Below are 18,850 nucleotides of genomic sequence, written 5' to 3' on the forward strand. Positions count from 1 at the left end.
GTTTGGTTTTGCTCAAAAACCCCTTGCGCAAAAACAGACCAGAAGAGATGATGCAAATGAAGCACAAGAAAATGCTAATCAGCGCTTCATTTGCATTGCCTCTTCCGGCAAAACCCGTAGCTACGTCTACACTGGCAGCTTCTTGTGGAAGAGCAGCTGTTCTTCCGCAAAAAATTGCTGGCTGTCTACACTGCACGAGCGTTCTTCCAGAAGTAAATTTACAGTCTAGCGTTGTAAAACAGGGCTTCTTCCGGAAGGGTTATTCCTCTCCCCACGAGGAACAAGCCCTCTTGCGCAAGAGCTCTTCCAGAAGAGGCCAGTGTGGACAGGCAACATGAATTTCTTGCGCAAGAAGCCCCTATGGTTAAAATGGCCATCGGAGCTTTCTTGCAGAAGAGAGCGTCCACACTGGCACGGATGCTCTTGCACAAAAGCACATGGCCGTGCAGACACGCTCTTGTGGAAGAGTTTTTGCACAAGAAGCTGCCAGTGTAGCCGTAGCCATAGTGTAGCCGTAGCTCTGCAGGCTGGCTGGGCCATCGGAGGAAGAAAAGCCCAGTTATAAAGCTGCATTCCCACGCCAGTGCCAACAGGCGGCAGCACTGGCTTGGCCTGCAGCCCCAGGCATGCAGCGGGCAAAACATGCGTATTTTCTCCACGACCCAAAACAACAAAACACAGTCAGTGCGGTGCCACGCCTGCGTGCAGCCACGCTGCCCACGAGTAGCCTCCAGGCCTAGGGAGCAGCTACCAGCACGGACAGGCAGAGACAGGCATCAGGAGGGGTTTCGAACACAGGACTGGCTCAGCTCCGTGGCCAACGTAGCCCAGCGTCCGAGCCCCTGCAGCAAATGCGAGACAATCTGCCCCCAGGCAGGCCGCAGCCTGGCCTCTGTCAGGGATTGGGTTACCCCGGCAATAGGAGGTTTGATCCCCCTTGTGCCAATACTCGTCACAAAGGGTTAGCTAGAGACGGGGCTCTCCCAGCTGGGGATGCCAGCCCCACAGAGCCGCCCCCTCTCCTCCCCAGTCTGCACAACACTGCGTCCGCGGCTGGAACCAGCGCCCGCAGGCACCTGACGCCCGCCCGCTCCCGTCTGACTAGCCCCGATCACTCTGCCCCTCGCTGGGCACCCCAACTCAGCGCCACTCTTGGGGAAAGGAGCCCCCTGCCCTCAGCACCCTGACCTCGGCAGAGCCCCGGCAGCCCGAGGGGCAGCCCGCACCATGGAAGTGCTATTGGGGTGGGCTTCGGAGGGTTAAACCGCCGCGTCGCAGACAGATCACAGGGCTGCGTGCTCCGGAGCGGCCTAGGCCACTGCGCAAGCAGGTGCCAGTTCCCTCGCTAGCTGGAGCTTCCAGGCTGCAGACGGCCCACGGCAAGGCTGGCTCAGAGGTGCCAAACAGGTGGCAGCTGCCATGGCTGCCCCGGGGGCCCCTCGCCCACGCGCGCCAGCTCTTCCCATGTTTCCTTCTCCTCCGCCTTGCTAAGCTCTGCTCTCGCCCCACCCCTGGGCTAGCCCCGGCGGAGCAGAGTCCTCTGCAAGCTGAGGGCAGAGCACCCGCTGGGCCTGATGTGAGGGACTGGGAGGCTCCCCCGTCCGGTCGACAGCTACACACGGCCTGCGGGACCCCAGGCTGGTGGCACGTCGGGAGTGACCAGCATTGGCCACTGTCGTGGATGGCCAAGGCCAGCACCATCTCTGGCCTGCACCCTGGGATGAGCCTGCTTCGGGGTGGGCGAAAGGGACAGGGAAGTCCAGGGACTGGCCCTGTCGCAGGCCTGGAACAATCAAAGGCTGGGAAGGAGCTTTGCTGACAGAGGGAAAGGCCGGGGGCCAGGTCACAGCATCCCGGGGCCTCCAGAAGTGGGGGGAACAGCCACTGCACCCTTGCCCGTGGAAAGTGGGGGGGCTCTGGCCAGGGTGAACACAGTCCTGGTGCAGCCTTGAACCCGGGCTGGCGTGTGGCCGGAGCAGACTGTGCTCGGTGCCTGCAAGCGGCACAAGGGGTCCCTGTCGGCCGACGGCCGGTGCCTCCAATGGGAGCCGGCCCCGCTGGCAGAGAGTCACCGCGACGCCCTCGTGCCCTGGCCCTCCGGCTCCTCGCCTCAGCAGCCTCCCCGCGCCCTGTGTGGAGAGGCAGCCGGGAGGCCACTCTCAGGACTCCACGGAGCCCGCGCTCCCTCCCGCAGCTGCCACATCCCAGCTACTCTTCCCCAACCTCCCGGAGGGCCCTGGCGCCCTCACTCCCCCCGCAGGGCTCCGGGGCTCTGCAGTCGCCTCCACCCAGGGCCCCAACCCAGCGTGTGCACTGTACCCACGAGGGCCCGCACCTTCTCTGGGGCCAGGAGCGACTTCACGCCGAAGCTCATGCAGCCGATCAGCTGGCTCTGTCTGGAGATTCAGAGAGCAGGGTTAGTGTCCCCCCGCGCCCCAGGGTGTGTCTAGACTACATGCCTCCTTCGACGGAGGCATGTAGATTAGCCAGATCGGAAGAGGGAAATGAAGCCGCGATTAAAATAATCGCGGCTTCATTTAAATTTAAATGGCTGCCCCGATCTGCCGATCAGCTGTTTGTCGGCAGATCGGGAGAGTCTGGACGCGATGCCCCGACAAAGAAGCCTTTCTTCATCGACACAGGTAAACCTGGTTTCACGAGGCTTACCTGTGCCAATGAAGAAAGGCTTCTTTGTCGGGGCATCGCGTCCAGACTCTCCCGATCTGCCGACAAACAGCTGATCGGCAGATCGGGGCAGCCATTTAAATTTAAATGAAGCCGCGATTATTTTAATCGCGGCTTCATTTCCCTCTTCCGATCTGGCTAATCTACATGCCTCCGTCGAAGGAGGCATGTAGTCTAGACACACCCCCAGAGACCTGGGGCAGCTCCCCACCAGCACAGCCCCCACCCCCCACCCTCGCCAGGGGGGCCTGGCTCCTCAGAGGAGATGTTAGCACAGGGCTGAGGAGACCCAGAGCTTCCCCTCCCCTGGCTCTGGGCTTTCTGGCCTCTCCCTGGCGTTGCTGCCACCCGGAGCCCCCACGTAGGTCTCTCTGCACTTGGCCCAGCCCCTCCTGCATCTGCCACACAGTGTCACGCCCAGGATGGCCGTGGCAGGCCTCCCGCTCCAGACAGCCACTGAGTCTGGTGCCGAGGGCAGGGGCTTGGAGGCTGGTTAGGGAAAGAAGCCAGCAATCCCCTGCAGCCGGTACCAGGGCCCCAGCACTGCTGCTTGGTGCCTGCGGGGCATTTGCTGGGGAGACGGAAGCAGCTCTGTGGGCCTGGCACTAAGGGGTTTGCTCCGAGGGCAAAGCTCTCCCAGCTCTTGCAACACTGGCATCTGCTGACAGCTGCCACGCAGGGTCCCGAGGCCTGGCACGGGGCGGACGTGAGCCGGCGGGACTTTTCCTTCTTTGCCGGGAGACCCGGAGGGCTGCCCCTGGTTTGCATCTGGGCAGAATATGCTGCTCCTAAGCCAATATAGTCTCCACATGGACATCCCCCCCCCCCACCGCACTGGCTGCTCCCAGCAGGACGTCTGATCCTGCCCCATGGCGCCGACATCACCCAATATGTGGGGGGTGGCACTCCATGGCCCCAGGGCTGGAGGGAGCAGGCTGCACATGTGGGCTGGCTGTGCCCATGGGCAGCACCCCTCCGAACAGACTGCCCATGTGCCAGGCCGCATCCGAGGTGGGCAGTGAGCCAGCCCGGGGCCCTGGGCTAGCGTGACCGCTGCACCATTACCCACAAGGCTGTGCAAATGTAAGTAAGCCTGTCTTACCTCCACTGCTCCATCCCTGGGGCAGCCGTCTGGCTGCTCCCAGGGGGGTCAGAGGGGGGAGACCCCCGCAGCCTCCGCTCTCCGCCCTGCAGTTTGCAGCGACTGCAGGCCAGCCGAGGTCCCGCCGAGAGCGCGGTGAGCAGCTCCCCTTCCCAGCCGCGCAGCGTGCAGAGGCTGGGGGCTGCACCCGCCCCTCCCCCTCGGGTGCCACAGCGGCTCGGCTCAAGCAGCCCCCAGCACTCTTGCTCTACCCGCCTGCCACCCCCGGGCCTCACAGGCAAGGGGCTGGAGCAGAGCGTATTGCTATCTCTTCTCCAGCCTCACCATGTCTTGGGGCGCCGGCCCCACAGCATTCCCGCCCCCGCCCCCACCCAGTGTCTTTACCTGGATTTTCTCTCTCGGTTCCAAACCGTAACCAGCAGCCGCTTTTGTTCATCTTCTTCTTGAACGGGGCTGCAACAGGAGCCAGAAAGGGCTGTGTCCAGACTCAGGGTTTTTTTCGGGAAAAGTAGCCTTTTTCCGAAAAAACTTCCCCTGCGTCCAGACTCAAGCCGCGTTCTTTCGAAATTAAATCGAAAGAACGCGGCTTTTCTTTCGATGGCGGTAAACCTCATTTCACGAGGAAGAACGCCTTCTTTCGAAAGTTCCTCTTTCGAAAGAAGGCGTTCTTCAATGTAAATAGGGCTTCTTCGAAAGAGAGCATCCAGACTCACTGGATGCTTTCTTTCGAAAAAGCAAGCCACTTTTTCGAAAGTTCAATGTGCAGTCTAGACGCTCTCTTTCGAAAGAGGCTTGCAGTCTAGACATAGCCAAGGAGAGGATGAGAGACCCACTGCCACCGGGGGTGGGGCTAGTGCCATCAGTGACCCAGGCACGCCTCAGGCCCCACTGCCTGCCCCACTGAGCTCTCCCCAGCAATGGCCATACCTGGCAATCTGCTCCAACGAGCTGTTGTGCGCTAAGTTACTAAAATGAACCCGGCCGCACGCGCCAATCCCCATTTCCTACATAATGAAGAGCTCGAGAGCCGTGCGGCTCCAAGGGTTACACAAGGAGACATTGGTTGTTGACGAGCTGTTGCAAGAGGAGGTGAAATGTCTTGGGCAGCTGCTGAAACACGGGGGCTACATCTACACCGCCCATTTGGCGCAACAAATATGCAAATGAGGCAAAGCGTGAAATATCGCCACACCTCATTTGCATAATTACTGAGGCTCCGTTCTTGCACAAGAGGCTTTTGCACAAAAGGTGTTCTTCCTGAAAAAATGCGGAAGAACGGCTCTTGCGCAAGAGGGGGTTTTTGCGCAAAGGAGCCGTGTAGATGGCTCCTTTTTGCACAAAAGACTCTTGTGCAAAAATGGAGCCTCCTTAATTACGCAAATATTCAACGCGCCTCCTCATTTGCATATTCAACATATGCAATATGGCGATATTCAATGCTTCTCCTCATTTGCATGTTTTTGCGCAAGAGGCTATAGTGTAGACATAGCCAGGTTGTTTAAGGGAATAGGGACAGACAGATGTTAAACATCAAAGGAGGAACACCACAAAACCACCGGAATTCATGCTCCTAAATAATCCTCGGGGCCAGACGAAGTGTTTACGGTGTACAGAGATCCAGCAAAGGCAGGTCTGCGAGCAATGCTGAACTCCACCAAAATGCTGCAAGCTGCCAGCCCCCCGTCCCACGCAAGGACGTTCTAGAGCTTTTCCCTTCCTTGTTCACGCTGCCCCACCGCACCGGGGCAGGCTCGAGGGCTGGGAAATGAAATGGGCTCCCTGGGTCCCTGCAAACGCACAGACGCTATCGAATACGAAACCCCAAACGGGCAGGTGCGCAGTCACAGCCCTGGGAGCGTCAGCAACGCTCTGTTCCAAAGTTCAAGGCATTTCCGCTACAAGCGGCAGCGAAATAGCGTCTGCCACTCCTCGTTTGGGTACCAAGCCTCGTCAGGCATGAGGCGTGTTCACTGAAGCTACTAGCACAGGAATAAACAGCGCATCTTGGCTGGGAGAGGCTCAGGCAGCATCGGCCACAGAGCGGATCCCCCTCCAGCACCATTCGGAACCCAGCTCTAGAGAAGGCCGGGTCCCTGCATACTCACAAGACAAAGTGCTCGTGGAAGATGGGATTTTTGCTGTCTGGAACAGTCTTGGTTTTTTGTCTGCATTTCCGATCAGTATCTGGCACTACAGACATCTGATGCAGAGAGACAAACAGCACGTTAGCCATCTTTCAGGGCACAGCAACTCGCCACCGACCCAGCTGTTGTCTAATGCGAAGATCATCGCAAGACCCCCCCCAGCCAGCGTTCGGGAGGGCTGAATATCAAAGCGCTAATCTGCGCTAGGCAGGGATTCAGTTCTCTTTGCGCTGACCACGTCTAGCCATTTTACAAAGCTCCTCTGGGCCAAGTGAACAGGAGAAATTCTTCCTTAGCAATCCAGAGACCCCTGGGTTTGATTTGCACACATATTCCTCGTCCGTCTCTGGCCATATAAGGACACGCTCCCCTCCCATCCCCACAAAGGGTCTGAGACCCACCGGAGGAGAACCACCAATCCACTGCGTCCCCCAATGCTTTGTATTTTCAGGTAGAAGCGGAGGACGTTGAGATGGAAATGATCGCCCAAGGTGCTGTCAGTTTAACCAGAGCTGCCCTGAGCCCGACCGGGCAGTTACAGGAGTTTCTCTAATGCTGATCTTCCATTCTCATCCCTTTCCCTAGTCTGCATGATGAGCCCTGCTAGCCAGAGACAGGGCTTCTCCTCGGGCTCCCACATCCTCCGCCAGGAATGATTCTGGGACAGCAAATTCTCCATCAGAGGGTGCGGCAGCCCCCAGGCAGTCGGCACAGTGGGGCACCCAGCACCGTGCAGGAGACTGGCTGTCTTAGCTCGTCTGGGGCAGGAAAGTCACTCGGCAGCCTGCAAATGCAGGGATGGGGGGAGGTAAGGGGGAGCAGGACAAACAGGCAGGCGCAATGCAAAGGTTCTGCCTCGATTTCCGGGGAAGAACCTTTGCAGAGGAGGGACAGGGAGAAGATGGGAGCCCAGCTGCATTCCTGGAGGAATTCACCCCCAAACCAGAAGGGGTACAACGTAATCACACACACACACCCCCCAAGCTGAACCCACCTTGACGTAGGAGTCGCATGTCCGGTACTCTCTTCCCAGCAGGCCTTTTGCTTCCATAACTGGAAAGAAAATGAAAGGCTGAGAAGAGACACAGGCGGCATCGTCCCGCAGGGCTGCGCTCACGCCCCGGTGCCAGGCACTGTGAGCCGGGCTCTTCCGTGTGCAGCCTGCCCGGCAGGATTAAGCGCTGGCTCACGGCACACGGGCTGATAGGCTCTTCCATGTGCCCCATCCCCTCACCGAGGGCTGAGGGCGGCCGGGGATTGGTCAAGGGTTTGATTTTGAAGGCAGACTCTCCTATGAGCGCACGCGGCTGCGGGGAGCCGGGAGCAGATGCAGCCCAGCATCCAGCTGACAAACTGCGTTTCCTCCGCCTGGTTTCACACAACGCCGGGGCTCCTGGCACCAGGCCCCGGGCCAAGTGCATCATCCCGTTAAATAGCAAAGGCCAGAACGTCCCCTCGGCTCTGCCGGGCGCAGCCAGCCTCCCCGCACTGCCGGCAGCAGCATCACCCGGGAGACCCTCTGGCCCACACGCGCCTCGAGGGCCAGACGCGGGGCTGACCAGTCCCCAAGGGACCCTCTCACTCCACTTACTCCGGGGCAGCCCCAGACACACGAACCTTCGCGTCAGCGGCTGTGGCAGATGCCAACAGCCATCGTTAGGGTCGGAACAAATCCAAACCGCCTGTGTTGCTCTGGGGATACAAACCCCAGCTCCACCCACGGGTGCTGGTCCTGTGCTCCACCAGGGAACGCTCGACTGGGAAAGGGAGAGGCGCATCCACCCAGGCCACCCCCATGGGCTGGCTCAAGCAGCATCTTTGCTGCTCGAGCTATAAGCAATGGAGCTTGGTCCAGGCCCCTTAGGGAGCCAGCTCTGCTAACAGACACACCTCCTCCGGGGTAGGTACCCAGCCTACACTTCTCTCTCACAACTAGCCCACCGCTGGCTCCAGGACACCCCACCCCACTCCACCCCACCACGGCCAGGCTCCTGCGTGCTCACTGCTGGCTCCGGGAGTTCCCAAGTGCTGCTCCCCAGCTCCCTCGTTTGTCCTGCTGTCTGGGGAGGTTTCGCCTGGCGCAGAGTCTCTCCCGGGCTGGGGCACAGCGTTCCCTTCTGCAGAACTTGGGGGAGCTTTCCTGGCGCGATGTGCTACCAGTCAGACTGCTGCACAGCTGAGCCCCTTGCACAGACACACAGCGCCTGCCCACAGCGCTAGGAAGCTGAAGCAAAGGCCAGGAGGTATCGCACTAGTTTGCAGATGGGGATCTCAGGCAAAGAGGGGCTCAGTGGCTCTCCCAGCACTCACAGTGAATCTGTGGCACGAAGACTGAGTCCATTGCCTTGAGACCCAAACTAGCCCCTGTGCTGCTAGACCTTCTGCCCTCTAGGAGCGGCCCCATGTTCCATCCCTCCTGGCCTCCCACCAGGGCCTGGCTCTGTGTGCTCTGTGTGCCTCCCTGACTCCCACCAAGGCCTGGCTGTGTGTGCTCCAAGTGCTTCCCAGCCTCGCACGAGGGCCTGGCTCTGTGTGCTCCGTGTTCTGTGCGCCACCAGAGCCTGGATCTGCGTGCATGTGCATGTTCCAATCAGTGGGCGCGTTTCTGTGGTGCAATCTACTGCCCCAGGCCCTCCCCTAAGGCTCTGAAGAGGAGCCAAAGGCCACCGCTACCATCCCTGAAGGGAAGAAAGGTCGGGTCTCCTGGTTCTTTCCCTGACTCCCACGTCTTTTCTCTGCTGCTCTTCCCAAATTAAATGCGAAAATGAAATACACGAGGGGAGCAACATTCAAGACCAGAAAAGTCCAGGAAACGCAGGAGGCCAAAGGAAAGAAATTGGGCCAACAGATGACCTTTGGGCTGCTTAGGAGCCACATGGAGCCCGCAGTACACAAAACACCGGCAGGTAGACAAGACATTCGAGCCTCATCTCCCCCAGAAACCAGGCTCTTGGGCCCCTGTGACGGCGCGTTGGGGGTTCCCCGTCTCCTGCACCCCGAAATGGCACAAACAGACTGCACCAGCCAGTGGAATTGAGGGTGGTTTATTGCTCCTCCAGCACAGCGCAGCACAGATGTAATCTGGTTACAGGAACTGGGCTAGGATGCCTCAGGCCCCCTTGAGATGGGGGAGACTGGGCCCCTAAACTCCAGCCCCTTCCCCTAGGCTCTCCTCCATGCTCTTCCACAGTCTAACTAAATTCCCCTCCAGCCCTGCCCCCGCAGTCAGGGCAGCATTCCACCTTCCTTTGTTCCTCTCCATGGGGGGTGTCTGGCCACTGGTTCAACCAGTTTGGCCTTATCTCTGCCTAGCCAGGTTTTCCCTGCTGGGTCTTGCTCCAGACAGCAGGGGTCACCACAGCCCAGCAATTACCCCCACTACGTCACAGTTCTCCCCCCTCCGAGAGCGAACTGAGCAGGGTCACTCCGCTCGTGACCTAGGGAAGTTCGGGTCCTCTGCGTGGGAACCCGCCCCGGGGACATGGGTGCTCCCCTTGACTCGGGCCGGCCGTGGCGAGGCCCCACATGAGCTGGCTTCCCTCTGTCCACTCGCCGCCCCGCTCCAGGGCGACTGGCGCAGGCCTGTCCTCGGGGGTCACACCCACCCTTCCGCTGGCCTTGATCTCTGGCCAGGGTCTCTCGGGCCGGGGCCATGAGCCCAGCGAGCCTTCTCTGGACAGCCAGGGCGGCTTCCACCCCCGAAGCTCCATCCAGGGAGGTCTTCCCCTCCCATAACTCTCTCAGCAAGCCCAGAGGGTCTATCTGGGGTAGAGACCCCCAAGCCGCTTTCCTCCTGTCTTGGGCCTTCCCGCCCCTCTGGCAGGAGTCACAGGACCGGCAGTACCGCTGCACGGCTGTAAAGATTCCTGGCCAATAGAAGTGCTGGAGCAGCTTCAGCCGGGTGCTCCGGATCCCCCGGTGGCCCCCAACGGGGACATCGTGGGCCAAATACAGCAGCTTGAGGCGATACTTTCGGGGGACGACCAGCTGCCGCTGGACACCCCATGCCCTCGCCTTCCTGGGGGGGAGCCACTCACGGAACAGGAGCCCACGCTCCCGCAGGAATCTCTCCTGGCCACCTCTCCCCCGGGGCTGAGCTGCATGGAGGCCAGCCTGGTCCCTCAGCCTCTGCAAGGAGGGGTCTGCCTGCACCTCAGCCTGGAATTCAGCTGCTGAGGCAGGGATCGGGATCTGTCCCCCACCTCTGCCTAGGTCCGGAGTCCCAGCCTGGCTGGACCCCGTGTCCACTGGGATGGGACCCTGAGGACGCTGCCAGGAGTCCTTCCCTGGACCCACGTTGTCGGCCCCCCGCTGGCTCTGGCTCCGGGTAGGGACTAGAGCCCGCTGGGATCCATGGGGCCACTCCTCTAGGTCATTCCCCATCAGCACCTCGGTGGGCAAGTGCGGGTGCACCCCCACTTCCTTGAGGCCCTCCTTGGCCCCCCATTTCAGATGCACCCTGGCTACAGGCACCTTAAACGGGGACCCGTCTATGCCCTTCAGGGTCAGCTGCGCGTGGGGTAGTATCCGCTCCGGGGCCACTATGTCGGATCGGGCCAGAGTCACCTCCGCCCCGGTGTCCCAGAAGCCTGTCACCTTCCTACCATCCACCTCCAGGGGTATGAGGCACTCGCTCCGCAGGGGCCGTCCTGCCCCCACCTGGTACACGGAGAAATCCGCCTCCTGAGAATCAGACCTCCCAGGGGAGGTGCACTGAGCATCCTTCCCCTCTCTCTGAGCTGAGGTTTGCCTGCCAGCCCCTGCCTCTGGGGCAGCCTGCCCTTCCCCCAGCCCCAGCCAGTTAACCCTGGACAGTCCCCGGTCCTGGGACCTGGTGCACTGAGCCCTCTTGTGGCCTTTTTGCCCACAGCGCTGGCAAGTTAGGCTTTGGGCTGTCTCTGTCCAGGCCCTGGCTGGTTCTCTGGGGCGCAGACGACCTGTTCCTTGGTCTCGCCCCGTAGTTGACTCCCTCCGTCGCTCAGCCGAGATCCGGTCTCTGCGCGGTTCCCTCTCTCTCCGGGACTCCCGTTCACACCCGGACCGGCTCTCCGTGAACTCGTCCGCCAGTCTCCCGGCCTCCTGGGGGTTCTCTGGTCTCCGGTCCTTGAGCCACAGCCTCAGTTTGGGTGGGCACGCTTCATAGAACTGCTCCATCATGACCAGCTTGAGCAGCTCCTCTGCGGTCTGGGCTCCGACTCCAGACACCCACTTGCGGCAGTATTGCGCCAGGCGGGAGGCCAGATCCACATAGGTCTCCCGTGGCCCTTTCTGTACCCCCCGGAACTTCTTCCTGTACATCTCGGGGGTCAGCCCGAACTTGTGCAGCAGTGCCTCCTTGACTCGGTTGTAATCCCCGGGCTGTAGGTCCTCCAGCTGACTGAGCACTCCGGCCGCCTCCTGGCTCAGTGCGGGGATGAGCTCCTGCAGCCAGTCAGCTGGGGGAACCCGTTGCAGTCCACAGGCCCTCTCAAAGGCACTGAGGAACCCGTCTATGTCACCCATGTCCTTCAGTTGGGCCACCACGAGCCTCTCCAAGCGTCTGGCAGTCCTGGGACCTTGGGGCTCATCCGCACTTGGCGCAGCCGGTGCCCCGCCGGTTCTCCGCTCTGCCATGGCCAGCTCATGCTGTCGCTGCCTCTCTCGGTCCTGGCGCTCCTTCTCTCGGTCCTGGCGCTCCCTCTCTCGGTCCTGTACTTCCAATTCCCTGATCCGCAGCTGGATCTCCAGGCGCCGCAGCTCCGCTGGGCTGGCCCCTGCCCTAGATGGGCTATGGCTTGCAGGCCTCCCGGGAGACGCTGTCTCATCTCTCCGTTGGGTCCCAGCGCTCCTCCCCCTCTCTGAGCCTGACACATTCTCAGGGGGGGTCTGGCTGCTTCCCCTGGGGACAAGATCCTGGCCCCGTGGCTGGTCATTCTCTTCCAGCTGGGTAATCAGCTGGGCCTTGGTTGCTTTCTGCACAGGCAAGCCCCTCTCTCTGCACAGCCCCACCAGCTCTGCCTTCAAGAGTCGGGCGTAGGCCATCTGCCCGCTGGGCCCCTCGGTGCAGACTCACCAGTCTAGTGCTGCAGCGCCCCACGATTCCCAGGAACCGCTTCGCTCTGTCTCCAGCACGCCTGGCTCCAGGGCTCTTGCTTCTACTGCGCCTTGTCGCTTGCCGCTGGGAGCTTCATCCACGGGGTGCAGTGCATCCCACCCCTGACACCAGTGTGACGGCGCGTTGGGGGTTCCCCGTCTCCTGCACCCCGAAATGGCACAAACAGACTGCACCAGCCAGTGGAATTGAGGGTGGTTTATTGCTCCTCCAGCACAGCGCAGCACAGATGTAATCTGGTTACAGGAACTGGGCTAGGATGCCTCAGGCCCCCTTGAGATGGGGGAGACTGGGCCCCTAAACTCCAGCCCCTTCCCCTAGGCTCTCCTCCATGCTCTTCCACAGTCTAACTAAATTCCCCTCCAGCCCTGCCCCCGCAGTCAGGGCAGCATTCCACCTTCCTTTGTTCCTCTCCATGGGGGGTGTCTGGCCACTGGTTCAACCAGTTTGGCCTTATCTCTGCCTAGCCAGGTTTTCCCTGCTGGGTCTTGCTCCAGACAGCAGGGGTCACCACAGCCCAGCAATTACCCCCACTACGTCACAGCCCCACAGAGGGGAAATGGGGAAAGCAGCGACCAAAGCTCCCAGGGCACAGATCTGACCCCCCAATGACACCTCCAGTGCAAGGCCCAGCTTGCCACCCCAGCTCTGCAAAGGCAAAAAACCCGTTTGTGACAGATCTTTGTGCTGCGTAAGGAAGCAGCCCAGCTCTCGGCTGGTCACCTCCGGCAACATGCGCTCGGGGAATGTGCTGGCCCCACTCGCTGGGTGAGTCACATCCCCCCAGTGGCTCCGTCTCCCAGCTCAGTCGCCGGGCCGGGCGCACTGCAGAGGCCCCCGTGCACTGGATCAGATGGGGCTCTGTTTACTACGTAGGCACCGAACTGCAGGCGGGTGCCGCCGGGGATTTGCCCAAGTGTCCTCGCCGGTGAGGCCCCCAGGTGCCTAAGGGACGTCAGCCAACCCGAGGGGCGAGCTCAGTCTGGCCCACGGTGCTTTGCACCAGCTGCCACGGCACCAGCAGCTACCAGGGCTCCGTTATCCCACCGTGGCCCCTGCCGGCCCCTGTGCTGCCATACTGCTGGGCACTGGGGGAATCAGCCCCGGCAATGCGAGCTCGCCTGGAGGGAGAGAGGGGAGGGGCTCCCAGGCTGCGCTCAGAGCCGGCCGCGGGCAGCGCTGTGATCGGGGATCTGGTCTGTGCCCGCCAAAGTGCGCCATGCTGCCCGGCGCCCAGCACCGCCCTGCCCCTGCCGTGATGCCGGCCGGGCTGGGCCGCCCACAGCCGGGCCCGCTGGGCACACCTTGTGGCAGCCGCGCCGCTGGCTCACGCGAGGACACCGCGCGGGGCTTGGGGACCAAGGGCTCCTGCCAGTGAGCAGCCTGCCTGGAGCCAGGTCATGGGCGGCAGAGCCATGCCCTGTGCTCCCTCTGCCTGGGCGAAGCCAGGGCAGGCGCCCCAGTCCAGAGTCACTGCAGAGGCTTGCAGGTGCGCCCACCCCCACCCCCCTTTGCACAGGTGAGCAGAGCAGTGTGGTGCGGGGCTCTGCTCCCCTCTAGGCGAGGGAGCCTGCGCAGCCCTGGCTAGCAGAGCCTGCGCCGTCCACGCCAACGTGAAGCCCCAGGTTGTTTGCCAGGGGCTGGGGACGGGCCACAGGGGAGGATTCCCTGCTCTGTTCCCCCTCCCTGGGGCACCTGTGGGCAGACAGGAGGCTGGGCGAGATGGGCCTTTGGGGGCCGTGCTGATGCTCAAGCCTGACCGCTGAGCCAGCCCCGCTGGTGACAACACTGTGACCTGGCACAGCACCCTAGATGGAGCATCAGACAATGTCACCTCCTCCTGCGCTGCCCCTGCGCCTGTGGCTGGCCCAGCACGTTCCCCGGCAACACTCACCGTGCAGCACAAGCAGCCGGCCCTGCGTGTCGATGGAAAGCTTCAGCTGACCTGCGCAAAAAACAGGAGACAGGGCAGATGAGCAGCTCCTCAAAGGAGATTCCCTGCCCACTGCGCCCCAAAAGCCAGCCCAGCGGGGGCCCAGGGACCATGGCTCTGCCCGACTGCCAGCTTCACTCCAGCCACCAGACAGCCTCGCTCCCGGCCCTGCTCCCTCGGCTGGCCGCGGCTCAGGGAGACGTTGCCCACGTAGAGTGGCCCGGGGTCCCCGGAGCCAGTGGCAGGACTAGGAAACCCCCGGAAAGAACGTGTCCCAATTTAACAGGACCCCACGGCTGATCGACAAGCGGCCACACGGCCTGGGCAAGGGGGACTCGGAGCCCTGGTGTGATCACCAGGCCTACAAACATGGCCCTGATGGGAACTCAGCTGTAGAAAGTGGCAGTCCCTGAAGTATCATGATCAGCTGTGTGGGAGCTACTATCAACCAACCAAAACAGAGGGGTCAGACACTAGGCCTAATTGGTGAAGAAAATAACGGGGGGGGGGTCTCTTTGGGGGCCCTTAGGGATAGAGACTTTGCGAGAAAAACTGGCAACTGGAAGAAGCTTCGCCACCACGGCTGCCAGCCCCACCCGTCTCCTGGGACCCCGGGGCCTTTGTCATCCTGATCCTGACCAGAGCAGACAGAGAGACGGACCCAGGAGACGTCCCCACCTCTCCACCTCCAGCCGAAGCACAGACTCACCCAGGTGACTCGGAATTAGAATTTAAACGTGTCAGCGGTTCCGGGTTACACGTGGGGCGGGAGCCGCGTGCAGTCGTTTGGGTAACCGATAAGCACGAGCTACACTCACACGTCCCTAGACACTATATGAAGCATAACAGATCCCAGTGTAACATGCCCATCAGCATGACAAGAGATTGACTAGCCCCTCCCCTCAGTCAACCCTTCCCTGGCCCACACAGCAGACACGGCCGAAAAGCCGCCTGCGGTCCCTAGAAAGCCCTGAGCTTCCGAAGCCCTGCCTGACTTGCTGCACCTGCGTTCCACCCCAGCTGAGAGCGGAGATGAGGCTGCGAGAGTAGAACTCCCTGCCAGCCGGCTGGTGATGGGACAGGAGAAACGCAGGGAGCCCAGCGCGCCAGGGTGCCTAAAAGGGGCCAGCTGCCTGGCGTGTGGAAATGCACAACACGAGTCACCGGCCAAGCAGAACTCGGCCCTGTAGTAACCACCAAAGGAAAACCAGCCTCCTCCATCCGCTTTCCAGACTCCTCCATGGCAAGCCCCTGAGCACTGCACTTGTCAGCCTACCCAGTCCCAAACTCCGGATCATGCTGCATGCAAGAGGCCAGCACCCCCCAGCCCCCTCACCGCCCCATCGGCACCAGTCCCACCAGGTCGCTAGACACGCTGCGCACGAGTTTCTTCTCCCTGTGCCCAAACCTCTACCCCTAAGCATGAAACCGCAGCACTTCTAAGACAAGAGCCCAGGGCACCAGCGTGGCAAATCATCACGGACTAAAGAGAGGTGGGAACCCTTATAAATCAGTGGGGAGGGCCACGGTGCCTGACCTCCCCCCAGGCGCTGCAGCCGTGCCAGGCCTAGTCCAAACACCAGTGATGTGCAGTCACCGCCGATGGGATGTTCCAACGCTGGCTCCAAACCACGCTGCAGAAAGCAGGCGAGCAGGGAGCAAAGCAGGGAGCATGCTGCTGCCCCCTCCTCCACCCGAGGGGTTCTCCCCACTGCGGCAGCCCCCAGGGGTCTGCGCCATAGACCCCAGCAAGCCGGAGCCCCGGGGGCTCTGCGCTCCCAGTTCCAGCCCCGCGAGGCAGAGGGGAAGGATCACTGGCTGCCAGCTCCTCGGCATGGCCGGCACGCTGCGGGCGAGGGGCTGAAATCTGCCCCACTTTTCCCTGGAAGCAGCTGCTGTCCCAGGCCAGAGGCTGCAGGCGGCCAGCCCTGCCCAGCGACAGCCCCACGGCACCGCACGGCGTGGGGGGGAGGGCCTGGCCCGGCCCCAGCCCCGGCACTCACCGAAGGTCGTGAGGTAGAAGGAAGAGTCCAGTGGGGCGGCGCAGGGCGAGACTCGGCGGACGTCGCCGCGCTGCATGGCCGCCGGGCCCAGCCAGGCCATGGGGGGAGCGTGGGGGCGCCCGGCAGCAGCCGGTTCACACGGGCAGCGCGGCTGCACCCAGCCCAGCTTCCAAACGCCCGCCCGGCCGTTTGAACAGCACAAAGGCCTCTGGCAGCCCATTGGCCAGGCCCTTTGAATGGGAGCTGCACCTGCCTGAGCAAACACGCCTGCCAGGCAGAGCCGCTGAGCCGGCACGCTGACACGCAACACACGCTGCTACACACTGACACACAACACACACAGATACACTCACCCACTGCTACACAACACACACTGATCCACAGACACACTTCTATACAACGCACAAACACTGATCCACACACTGACACACTGCTACACAACTCACACTGCTACACACTGACACACAACACACACAGATACACTCACCCACTGCTACACAACACACACTGATCCACAGACACACTTCTATACAACGCACAAACTGATCCACACACTGACACACTGCTACACAACTCACACAGATACACACACTGACACAGTACTACACAACACTCACACTGACACTGTTACCCAACACATACACACACTGACATACTGCTACACTACACAAAGATCCACACACTGACACACCATTACACAACACACACTGATACACTACACACATACACTGATACATACTGACTGCTACACAACACACACTGATCCACACACTGACAAACTGTTATACAACACACACACACTGCTACACAAAACACACACACTTATACACACACTGACACCACTACACAACACACACACTTACACTGACTCACTTCTACAAAACACACACACTCTGATACATAAACTGACACACTGATACACACTGACATGCTGTTACACAACACACACACTGACACACTGTTACATAAAACACACACACTTATACACACTCTGACATACTGGTACACAATACACAGATACACACACTGACACACCGATACACAATATACACTGATCCACACTGACACACTGCTACACAACACACACACACACTCATACATACTGACACACTACTACAAAACACACACACTCTGATACATAAACTGACACACTGTTATAGAATACACACACACATTCTGATACACACATCCCGACACACTGTTACACAACACAACACACACATTCTGATACACACTGACACAGTTACAGAACACACACACACACACTCTGATACACACACCAACACACTGTTATAGGACACAAACACACACACTCTGATACACACCCAGACCCTCTGATATACATCCAGACACACTGATGCACACACAGAGACATTGATACACACACACTGATACACAGTTATACAACACAAACACTGACCATTATACAACACACACACACACTAACACTGACACACAATGTGCACACACACTCTGATACACCCAATGACACTGTTATACAATGCATGCACACTGACACACTGTTACACAACACACACTCTGGTACACAGTTATACATTGCACACACATATACTCTGATACACACACTGACACACCGTCATATAAAACATCCACACTGACACACTGTTATTATACAACACACATAATCTTTGGGTGTGTCTCGACTACAAGGTTTTTTCAGAAAAAAATGCTCTTTTGAAAAAAGGCGCTGTGTGATGCAAACTGTGCTTTTTCGAAAGAGAGCATCCAGACTGCCTGGGTGCTCTCTTTTGAAAAAGTGGCCTGCTTTTTCGAAAGTACTGGTTGTAGTCTAGACGCTCTTTTTCGAAAGAGGCTTGCAGTCTAGTCGTAGCCTTTGATACACACTCAGGGACTCTGATACACGTACAGACACACTGATACACACAAATCTTCTGATACTAATATACAGACCCTCTGATACCCACAGTGGGAGACACTGATACACACACTGACACACGTTACACAGCACACACTCTGATGGACACACTGACACATCACACAATGCACACTCTGATGCACATGACACGACGCACACTGATGCACACACTGACACGTCACACAACACACTGATGCGCACACTGACACACGTCACACAACACACTGATGCACACACTGACACGTCACACAACGCGCACTCTGATGCACACACTGACACGTCACACAACACACACTGATGCACACACTGACACGTCACACAACACGCACTCTGATGCACACACTGACACGTCACACAACACACTGATGCACACACTGACACATGTCACACAATGCGCACTCTGATGCACACACTGACACGTCACACAACACACACTGATGCACACACTGACGTCACACAACACGCTGATGCACACACTGACACGTCACACAACGCGCACTCTGATGCACACACTGACACGTCACACAACACGCTGATGCACACACTGACATGTCACACAACGCACACTCTGATGCACACACTGACACGTCACACAACACGCTGATGCACACACTGACATGTCACACAACGCACACTCTGATGCACACACTGACACGTCACACAACACACTGATGCACACACTGACATGTCACACAACGCACACTCTGATGCACACACTGACACGTCACACACCACACACTGATGCACACACGGACATGTCACACAACGCACACTCTGATGCACACACTGACACGTCACACAACGCGCTCTCTGATGCACACACCGCTGCGGAAGGCTAGACTGCTGGGTATCCCAGGTAGATGCCGACACGGGTCTGGGGCCTGCTGGCAGGGCAGCGCTGCTGGCTCAGGGAACCAGATTGCTACCGTGTGATGCCGGCCGCGAGGGGAGGGGAGCCTGGCCCTGGTGGCTGACACAGGAAGGGTTGTGCTGAG

At 59.8% G+C, this 18,850-nt stretch overlaps 1 protein-coding gene across 2 annotated transcripts in view; it reads right to left on the bottom strand.

Moving 5' to 3' along the window:
- Nucleotides 1–18,850, bottom strand: part of RGS3 (regulator of G protein signaling 3) — a 136,815-nt gene that overhangs the window by 105,323 nt on the left and 12,642 nt on the right. For both annotated transcript variants that reach the window (XM_075905326.2, XM_075905325.2), the window contains exons 3-7: nt 13,917–13,967; nt 6,926–6,984; nt 5,893–5,987; nt 4,172–4,240; nt 2,336–2,396 (exon numbers count right to left, since the gene is read on the bottom strand). In XM_075905326.2, the coding sequence (XP_075761441.2) occupies nt 2,336–2,396; nt 4,172–4,240; nt 5,893–5,987; nt 6,926–6,984; nt 13,917–13,967 (335 nt within the window). The remainder of the gene's footprint in view (nt 1–2,335; nt 2,397–4,171; nt 4,241–5,892; nt 5,988–6,925; nt 6,985–13,916; nt 13,968–18,850) is intronic.

This window comes from Pelodiscus sinensis, chromosome 23 (assembly GCF_052426305.1).
Source record: "Pelodiscus sinensis isolate ZL-2025 chromosome 23, ASM5242630v1, whole genome shotgun sequence".
Classification (NCBI taxonomy): Eukaryota; Metazoa; Chordata; order Testudines; family Trionychidae; genus Pelodiscus; species Pelodiscus sinensis.